Source organism: Colias eurytheme, chromosome 1, assembly GCF_061535395.1.
Source record: "Colias eurytheme isolate Ceu_HAF_F1 chromosome 1, ilColEury1 Martin Lab GWU primary, whole genome shotgun sequence".
In the NCBI taxonomy this organism is placed as follows: Eukaryota; Metazoa; Arthropoda; class Insecta; order Lepidoptera; family Pieridae; genus Colias; species Colias eurytheme.
The window spans coordinates 8,175,942-8,186,682 of NC_142980.1; the positions used below are offsets into that span (position 1 = coordinate 8,175,942).

General features: G+C 31.9%; 2 protein-coding genes across 3 annotated transcripts in view; one reads left to right on the forward strand and one right to left on the reverse strand.

The window, feature by feature from the left end:
- The window catches only part of Ets65A (DNA-binding protein D-ETS-3), a 54,147-nt gene extending 50,761 nt beyond the window's left edge, over positions 1-3,386 (forward strand). For both annotated transcript variants that reach the window (XM_090103094.1, XM_090103086.1), the window contains one exon: positions 727-3,386. In XM_090103094.1, the coding sequence (XP_089959220.1) occupies positions 727-851 (125 nt within the window). In that variant the 3' untranslated portion in view covers positions 852-3,386. The remainder of the gene's footprint in view (positions 1-726) is intronic.
- Positions 3,387-9,358: 5,972 nt separating this feature from the next.
- On the reverse strand, positions 9,359-10,535 carry ND-MNLL (NADH dehydrogenase (ubiquinone) MNLL subunit). Its single transcript, XM_090110623.1, has 2 exons — positions 10,431-10,535; positions 9,359-9,715 (listed from the first exon to the last, which is right to left on the reverse strand). The coding sequence occupies exon 2, from the start codon at positions 9,585-9,587 to the stop codon at positions 9,414-9,416; it is 174 nt and encodes a 57-aa protein (XP_089966749.1). The 5' UTR covers positions 9,588-9,715; positions 10,431-10,535; the 3' UTR covers positions 9,359-9,413.
- Between the last annotated feature and the right edge of the window lie 206 nt (positions 10,536-10,741).

The window sequence follows — 10,741 nt, forward strand, 5'->3', positions numbered from 1 at the left end:
TTGTCATCGCCACTGGTTTGGCTTCACGCACTTGACTTAATGGAATAAATATTTTGACTGCGATAATTTACTGCGATTCCTTATCCTGTACAGGAATGTATGTAATACACCGGATTTTATAAGATTGTAATGCTATATATTTGTTTGCTGGTACATATTTAACAATTTAGCGAACCGTATTTATCTACTTTTACAAATTTACGTTTATTAAATTTTTTTCAAATAGCTTTTCGATGTGATTGTACACAAGATTCAATTTATATTTTATTTTAAAATTTTCAGATTATGAATTAATCTAACTTGCAATGTATAAATATTAAATAAGATAATTATTCCAGAAGTCCTTGGAAAATCATTACAAGCTAGCGTTGAAGCGAATTTGCTGTGAGCGACTGACGAAATAAATATTTGATTGTGTATCTATTACTCGTTTTACTTTATTTATTTTTGCTTTTTATACTTCATTTATTTTAATTTGAAACATTTTTGGTTCAGGTATATTTAATGGCATGTAATGAATACCGCCATGCATTTGGCTGGTTAATTAATTGCGTTTTAGATAAGCAAATATAGCGCTCGCTACGATCACCAGGCAATATACCCAGCCTAGTCTGTTTGAGGCAAATAGTGATATCCGAAGCGAGCGGATATTGTTGTCCAAAATGCAATTTCAATCGCAATTCCAATTTCACATGTTAACTTAGGTTAGAAACCTTCTTGTTGCAGCTTCGATATTCCCATCAGCGTCATGGAGTAATTGGGGCGGTGGTGGGAGCAACCTGTACTCCCCCCATTCTATGGCTCCTCCCCACGTGGCGTCGCACCTGGGATCGTACCCGCACTACGCATGACCAGCTTTTTAAACACTTGTGTAACAGTTTATGAACTTCAGCCGAGTCATTAGGAACGCAACTATTTTAATCGTGAATTCATTAAATTATTCATTTATTATCATATTTTCATAGCAATAAACTGTAATGTCTTCTGTCTGTAAAATAACACAATACGAACGAAATCAGTCTATGTAATGATTTCATTCGTATTGTGTTATTTTACACAATAATAGTCTTGTAGTTTTGCGTTAAAATGGTTGAACGTCCTTTTGATTCGGTAACGACAATAGACAAAGGAGCAAGTCACATAGCAGACTATTGATAGAAGCTACACCGTGCTACGCGACTTGCTTCTACGCCCAGGGCTACGAAACAAAAACTTAGAATCGATGGTTATCTAACCTATATGATATTTTCTTATATTTCAATATTAAATTACAAATCACAACCATTAAGTTTTGGGCTTCAAGATATATAACGTTTCTATTTCTAACTGGGTTGATAATTTAAATCGCCAATGATGGAAGGTAAGTTTGTATTTGTGATTTAAAAAATATGACTTTTATATGCAAAAGACGAAAATATTTTGAAAGAAAGGTGCAAAAAAATAAAGAAAATAAATAGATTAGTTTAAATTTGTGGATTTTGAAATAATATTTTAACTTTGAATATCTATCGGACTAAGATAGAAATCCAAGAATTTCTATCAGACATTTTACCCTGAGTTTGTTATTTTTGTTTAGTGGATTTTTTATCTTTAAAATATCACTACGTCTTGTAGATATTTTATTGAAAATAAAAAGATTATCAAAATAAATTGAAAATAGATGAAAGGTTCTGAAAGATTCGTGACCGCTGCAGTTACATTGAAAAATAAACTGTAGATGTATTTTAGACTGAAAATAAAAACATTGTTTTCACTGCAGATGTACTGTTTCTGCTGAAATGTCGAGTATCAAACAAATTCGATGTATTATATTTAAGTTTCACGCCTAATGGGCCTTTTTCACAATGTGCAGCGTTGCATTGGCAATCACGATGGTCTAACGCTACCCATTGTGAAGAGGGCCCAGTAAATTTTTAATCATAATCGCCATAATAGCAGCAAACATCGACGATCAATTTTTGGGCCAACGCTGGCCATTGTGAAAAGGGCCCATAAAATATCGGTGGGCGCAAAAATCGACGTAACGGGTGCCGACGGGCGCTATAAAACTGTTCACGTCATTGTCAAACACGCATACTTCGTCACGCATTTGATTATGTAAAGACGTAGAGTGAAACTCATTTTTTCCCTTTCTGATGCCAAAGTTTGTATCAGTCCTATTAGTTGTAGTATTTTTTTCAAATATCCAATGTGGAGTGATTCAATTTAAAAGTTTGCGTCGCCTGTATAGAAAATACAGTTCCCTTTACTCACAGATCTTTATTCCATTGTGATATATTTATTGTGTCTACGAAATTAATTTTGGTTATAACTTTTATTTATTTCATAATTATAAAAAAATGTCCTAATTATATATTTTATTTGTAATAAAAATTATAATTTATTAAACTTCTTAGACGTTAATCCCAAGACTAGTCTTTTTATTACAATTTTTGTAAATACTAAATACTCTTAATTAAGTACGACTTTATTTATGTAGGCTATTGTAATAATTCATTTTTATGTGCCCTATAATCAACGTAATGTAAAATAACGGTGCATGACAAATTCATATTATTAAACATAACAGTCTAGCTGTATTTGCTTTGTTTAATTTAAGATTATATGTTTTATAATTACAAAAAGCTTCTTGAAAGAGGGAAAATTGAAATATGAAAATTTTACACATGCATACGGACGAGAAATGTCTATTGTATATAAATTAGGTATGATTTTAAAGTGCAATCGTATTAGATTCGATAAATAGTTGTATCATTTTATGTACCTAAAATTGTGTATTATATATAGCTATAGATTATTGTATTAACGTAATAACGGGTCTAGCATGCTCGAATAACTGTCTAACATGATCCAGCCAGTTACGATTGGCAAGGAGCGATGCAGGCGTCATTTGCGCATGCTAGGCTTTAGGGTGCTCGTGGCGGTTCATGGATGGCACTCGGGCTCTGACATCTCGAAGGTGCTGGAAACACGCTCGCCGTCGGATCGCACACTATCTTCATTTGACGACGAGCGATATTTTCAATCACTCAAAGCGCTATCCGGGTCTATTGCAGCATAAACCCTTACTATATTTCCAATAAATAATACAATGTTATAAGTAACTAAAATAAATGTAATTAAATATTTAATTTATAAGTTACGAGTTTTTAGCTAATTTCGGCAATAGGTAACAAACCAACGGTAATTATTTACGTTCATATCATTCCAAAGTTAGTTTAATTATAATAATAGTTACCCTTATTGTGATGATAGAACAGTATTCCAGTCAATAATGTGTAGAGATATTTAATTATTTAATATTTTAATTTATAAAGAGTTTTATTTAAATGCATGTGTCTAATAAACATTTAGTCGTAGTGTCATTGTATAGATGTTATTGTACTTGCAAAATGAATAAAGAGAAAGGAAAAACATATTGTTAATTTATTGTATCCCCTACCTACCTCCACTAACATATACCTTCGAAATTTTAAAGGTTATTGTCTTAGGTTATTGTATAATACTGTTTATCGCTTACAACCTCATTAAATTCCGTGACAATTGAGATTATTCTCCTTTACGTAATTCAGATACAAAAACAAAGATTTCAGTAGTTCAAAGCTAATATCGCTTTAAAATTTAAAACCGCAGCGAATTTTTGGAATTGAAATTATTGGAATAAATTAAATAAATTCCACTATTTAAAATAAATAGAAACTAGGTACATAAGTTGAATATCATAGAAAAAACATCATATTTCAGGTCATTGACAAACATAAGCTCCAAAACATTCAAGCTTCATTATAACGTTACAGTATTCACAACAATACTTTAAAACAAATTAGAATTATTGACGCTGGATATCACTTCAATACTCTAAAGTCTAATTAATTTGTACTTTTATCACCTCTCTCGAAGGCTACGTAGTGCCTACGCGACGTAGCTGTAGGCTACGTAACCGTCTTAAAAACAAAAGCTCATACTGTGCAAAAATGGAACTTTTAAATCATTATATGATTCGCAACCACAAAAAAGAGGCAATAATAATTACTAAATAATGCTACAGACACCTCTCAAAATCAATATTAACGCTTATGAACAGATTAGGAACTAGTTCTAATAGGTATTACTGTCGATATAAAAGTTACATCGAATAAACACATATGTAAGCATAAAGGTAGAATCTTTATGGAAAATAGATTGTATGTTTTATATTGTATTGTGATTTTATTATGAATACCACCCGCAATATAAACCAGACTAGACTTTTGAAATAACACCTAGCGCCCTCTATCATTTATAAGTATAATCAAAGTATGAACATATTTTGCTATTCCTGCCATCTATCCTAAGGGGTTTTTTATTTTGGTTATGTAGAAGAAATCCTCAACCTGAAAACCTAAGGCATAATATTATGATAACGTCGATGGTGTAATATTTAAAAAGTTATTCTTAATCTTCCTTTTTCTTAAAAGCATTAATTTAAAGGAATTTTTTCCCAAAGAATGTTCCGAACCACTGTTCTGTGGTTCCGAAGCATTAGTAATACTGGCCACTATAAAATATCTAGATCTAGATATTTGAAACATTATATCATTTAAAATGTATGACAATCAGGCAATTGTCAATAAAGTGCAGACTTGTGTGCCTGTATCAAGCTTTATTATTGTTATAAATACGAAGAAAGCATGTTTGGCGTTCGTTCTCTCATAACAGGAGCATGTCGTGGTCGCAGCATCCTTCGCAAGATACCTACAGCAAAGCCTATACAGAGAATGCATCATGATGAATTTACTAAACCGTTCGATAACTTACCATTTAACGTCACTAACAGGTAAAAAAATTTTATTGTACGAGAAAAATTATTAAGTAACTTATTCGATTTATTATAAGTCACTTATGTATTTATTTGTTATTATGTAAACTACGTGCTGGCATCCCGCATCTGATTGGTGAAGTTTTCTCTTTTCTTGTATGATTGCTTGCTTGCATGATTGTTTTGATCGATTGCATGCAAAAGCTTAGAACATTTCATGCATTAAACTCAGGCTGGACGCGAACTGTATTAAAAATACTTAGATAATGCTCTAAGTAAAAAGATGATTTGAGATATTTAGACGGTCATGCAGCATGATAATTCACCTAAACCCACGTCATTCTTGCATTAGTCCCTTCTAGGGACTACCAAGCATGACATGAATTTACCTACGTGATTTATACAGTTCGCGTCCATCTTTGATTGTGATAGAACTATATTGCATGAAATCTCAAAGCCTTTGGCATGACAGCAAATTGTCTAAACGATCATGCTGCATCTCAGTCTAACAGGCAGCCAGCAAGATAGGAAATAAAAAGCTTCACCAATGAGCTCCCAGCACATAGTTTGCACGTTATTCATTTCAATCATTATTCAATCACACCGTCACCACGTAAGGCTTGTCATGCTGCGTTATCGGCTTATGGTCGGCGCAAACGGGCCAACGACCACAGCCGGTGGTGATCAGCGACAGCCACTTGACACACCTTTTCATATATTTTTTCACAGAAGTGTCCGCGACAAATATATGAAAAAAAAAGTGTGTCAAGTAGCTGTCGCTGGCCAGCTGCAGACGCCGCGGTCGGCCGTCGCCCCGTCGGTGGCCCGCAGTAGTGAAAGGGACGACTTTACTAAAGTTTATTGCATTGAATATTTTATTAACCTTTTGAACGCCAATGACATCTATAGATGTCATGCGCAATCGTGCCCTGTGCGCCAACGACACCTATACATGCCAAGAAACAGATCATAGATAAATACAAAATAAACATATTAAACCTTTACTTTTACGTGTTTTATTTATACAGTTTATGAACTGAATCCCCAGTTATTACATAATTGTACACAGTAAACAAAATTGCCAAGTAGTTATTCAAATATTTGATGACAAAAAATAACTTAATTAATGGCTAAAAAAGCATGTTCTCTCGCGCCAATGACATGTATACGTGCCTACTAGTGATGTAGTGTAATATTCAAGTAACTTCATTAAAATTTCAGCGAAATTATTCTAATTCGCTTAATTTTTGTAATAACTACAAAAAAAATATATAAGCTTAGTCACTGAGAAAAAAGGTAAATACTACATTCTTTGGTATAATACCATATTGTCTATATTGTGGATATTGCTGATTTGAATATTTTCCTTTTCGCCAATCATGCGCATCCCTAGCACAGTATCGATATGCAATCCCTTCTGCGCCATTGACATGAATAGATGTCGGACTGGTGACGTCGTAAGCGCGTGCCGTGTTGTTAAGTGCGGAAAGTTGTAAAAATATTTTATCGAGTATTGCCGAGAGTGTGAGTGCCTTTATTAGAATATTCTTATGATACAAATTGTCGCTATGTCATATCAAAATATGGTAACCTACATATAATTAGTATTTGTAATAACTCAAGTATTAAACTAAATGATTGGAAAATAAATATGTAGTTTTAGAGCTATTACGCACTGTCGACAAGTCGCCGGCGACTGTGACTTACTATAGTTTAAATAGGGGCTTGCGCACTGTCGTCCAGGAGTAAGTCGACAGTGCGTAATAGCTCATAATGCATTTCCCTTTATTTAAAGGTAATAGTTGTTTTGATATTTACAAATAAACACTCCACAATAATACCTATAGTTCATATAAACTTAATAAATAAACTCGATAAGTTATAATAATATACAGCTACACATCCCTAATCAGAAGCGAGAGATTATAAAAAAAAGGATGGTTGCCCGCGCCATTGGCATGTATACATGCCAATGGGGCGTAACTGATAGAGAATAGTGCTGTAACTTGCTGCAATTTTATATGTATTTTTGTATCTCAAAAGGTTGATTTTTTTGTTGATAGTTGCTATTTAATGTGGTCTTAAGTTTTTACAGTAGGAGATGAGGTTAAATAAATATTATTTTTGTGTTATAAGCTGTTTATTCAAATATTCAGACGTGAATTATTATGTTTATCGATAACATTTTGGAATCCCTACTATTTTCAAGGTTATCTCATTGAATTTGTGGCTTGGCGTGGAGGGCACGGCGATGCGTTTTTGCTCTGGCGGTCAAAAGGTTAATAGGAATTGAATCTACTTACTTCTACCGAAATATTGTACTAATTTTGTGCGCTAAAGATAACATTTTTTCTTTTTCAGATACGTGTGTACCCTTGTATTCTGTGTTTTCTTTGGAGTTGGCTGGTGGGCACCCTACGCTATTCTATGGTATTCCATGGCCAAGAGAACGTTCTAACGTGTAGAACCTATGTATCTATATTGAATAAATAAATAACTACATATTGTTACATTTTGTTTCATTGCTTTTTAGAGGCCAACGTTAGTACAATATTTCGCAAATAAAATCAAATTTATATTATGAGACTTAGTTATAGGCATGGACTAATAAATTTATTTATTAGTCCATGGTTATAGGTCTGTTTGTTCCGGCTTATCTCAAGAACGGATGGACCGATTTTGAAGGAATGTCATAGCTATAGGAGTAATTTTGCTATTTTTTTACCGATATTACCACAGGAAGATTAGGATTAAAAGGAAAGACTCACTGCGGGGCGCAGCTATCTAATTAATAAAAGTCCCAAGCTGAATTTGAATAGAATAAACATTAAACACCACCTCAAACGCCACCTAGTGAGATTTTAGAAAACTAATATGGCGTGGACATGACAAGTATAGTATAAGTATAGCATAGGTTTACTAGATGGCGCATATCAAGATAGCTCATAATAAAATTAATTATTTTATTTATTACTAGCGGTCCGCCCCGGCTTCGCCCGTGGTACATGTTTACGTTTTCTCTACATAAAAACCATCCTCGTACTTCAAGGAATATAATAAAAAAAGAATTATCGAAATCGGTTCAGCCGTTCTCGAGTTATGCGCTTACCAACACATTTTGCGATTCATTTTTATATATAAGAAGAAGATTATTGCATTGATGGGCAAAACACTACTCATTACGAAGTATAATCCATACTAATATTATAAATGCGAAAGTAACTCTGTCTGTCTGTCTGTTACTCAATCACGCCTTAACTACTGAACCAATTTGCATGAAATTTGGTATAGAGATTTTTTGATACCCGAGCAAGGACATAGGATAAGTTTTATCCCGGAAATCCTACCGGAACGGGTTTTTCTTTGAAAACGCGGGTGAAGCCGCGGGCGGAAAGCTAGTAGAAAATATACAGAATAGGTACTTATTTTCCTAGAAGACTAAAACATCTCTACCCTGTTTCCACATCATGATAAATGTTTTTGTGCTAGTTAAGTACTTACTTATTTATTATCACACAACAAAAATTATAAAAAAATTGTACTCTTTTCATGAAGTAGGTATTCTAACTTTAACAACCCATGAATACTTGTGCGAGACTTTCATTTTATACTTACATGAAATTACTAAGTAATAGATAATATGAATACTTACATACAATTAAAAAAAAAACAATTATAATTTTAAAGTTTCTGTTAAGTTTATAATTTTTAAATTTAAAAGTACCTGCTCACTACATTTTTAGTAACAGCACACTGCACATTTCTATTCTGTTAGGCCAGTAGTTGAACCACAGTAGAGTTAAGAACATCTACATTTTTCCTGATGGTTCACACAATATAACCTAGAAAATTACATTAGAAGCTACAAAAAACAATTCTAACCAACTTCATAATTATTAATTACAGATAATTAAATAAAATACTTTTTGTATAATAAAATCTACATAACCTCAACAATATTTTGGAGAATTACTAAACTCCAGGCCCCAGGGCAATATAAAAAGTAACACTTTTTTACTTGATAAGTAGATAGGTACATAATTAACTTTTAATAAATATGAAACAAGTGTTGTAGCACTACTACTATTTTATTATTAATTAAATACCATTGTCCATTGATCAATCACCAGTTGACCCGTAAATAATATTGTGCATGTTTTACAAATAATTTTTAAATGACAATTTGTTTTTGTGATAGTTATAGATTGTGGTTATAGGTAGTTAGTATGATTTATACCTTTAATTAAATTCAGATACTTAGTTCACTCTCTATTTTAACAATTATTAATATTTCTAATCAGAACATTATTTCTTTTTTTATAATTATATAAAGTTCAAATACAATAATTTATACTTTGTATTGTTAGTTGTTAACTCTTAATGGAACTGCATATTATAGTTTTTAGATGTTTTTAAATTAAATAAAAATAAAAAACCGATTCCTATATCAGAAATTAAATAAAAGTGGAACAAGAGAATCTAAAGTATATAAAGTTCATATGTTTTAAGGTTTGTTTCAGGTGTGATCAATTAGTAACTTGATGAAAAATAAACAAGATCTACAGTGAACTACATTTATTTAACAGAAATATTACATCACAAATTTTAAATAGATTTAGGGCCAGGATGGCGCATCACCTTCCTTCACTCTACCTCCATAAAGAGCAGATTTATCTCTAAAATTAGTCATTCTCAATGTTTCCTGATCATCCAAGTATTTGCCAATAAAGAATCCAGTCATGGGGACAGCGAACCAAACATAGCGAGTTGTAATACCAAAAATAGCCATTTTACTCCTTCTTCAGTGCTTTCCACTTCCTAGTGTGGCTCCAATCAAGCCAGATGAACGTAGCAGCTAGCGTAGGAAATGTGATGCTGACTAAGTTCCTGCGTAGGAACTGTAAAAACGCCATATACCTACAAACCATGAACATAAATTTCTTATTGGAATATGAACAATTTTCTGTTTAGTAGTTTAACTATTAACTAGTTTATATTATTCTCTACCTTAAAAAGTGACTTACAATAATAAGAAATAATTATGAAATAATGATTCCTATTTATTACTGCTTATATTGTGCATGTATTAGTTAATAACTATTGAACTAATGCAGCAATATCATAACAACGCAAATTTTAACTTTAACTCCATTGGATAAATTTGAGTAGCTTTGGTGTTTTTTTTTTTTTGTGATTAATAAAATAAGACAAATTAGTTAGAAGTTTCTATTTGACGGAATAAGGACTGGAATAGAATAATGATTAATTTTCATAGTAACTCGTGTAAAAATCGCATTTAGATTTGTAAACAATTCCATTAATAAATGTTATGTAATGTTTTATGTATTTTAGTAACTCGTACTACTTGCTTACTTAGCATATTACTATCATTTTAATGATATTTATGGAAACTATTCGTAGTATATTTTATTACTTTTTCACAAGATACCAAATGAAAACCGAAATAAGGCAAATTACTATTAAAAATGTTGTTAAATTACGAATTATGACAATGCAGCTACAATGTTCACTATTTGATTATATTGAAATAAAATGGAATCTTAGTTATTTTAGATAAGTTTTTAGATGAGATTATGGATGAAAAATACAAAAAAATAATTTAAAAACTAACCTATGTTTCGAATGACGATTGACGTCTCGCAAATCCAATATAATAAATGAATACCAACATAACGGATGACGGATCTACACCTATTGGTTATTGACAGAGTATAGGCTATGGTCATTGTGTTACAGATTATTAATATTTCTCTTATTTCCAGTGTTCAGTCCAGTGTTCAGTAAAATATGATATTTTGATTTATTTAAGTTTAATCCTTAGAGAAACTTACCAGACTGACAGCTATTCAAAGGTTCTTATAATAGAAATCTAGGTAATATAAATTAAATTAAACGAATATAATTACTAAGTAATAATCACAG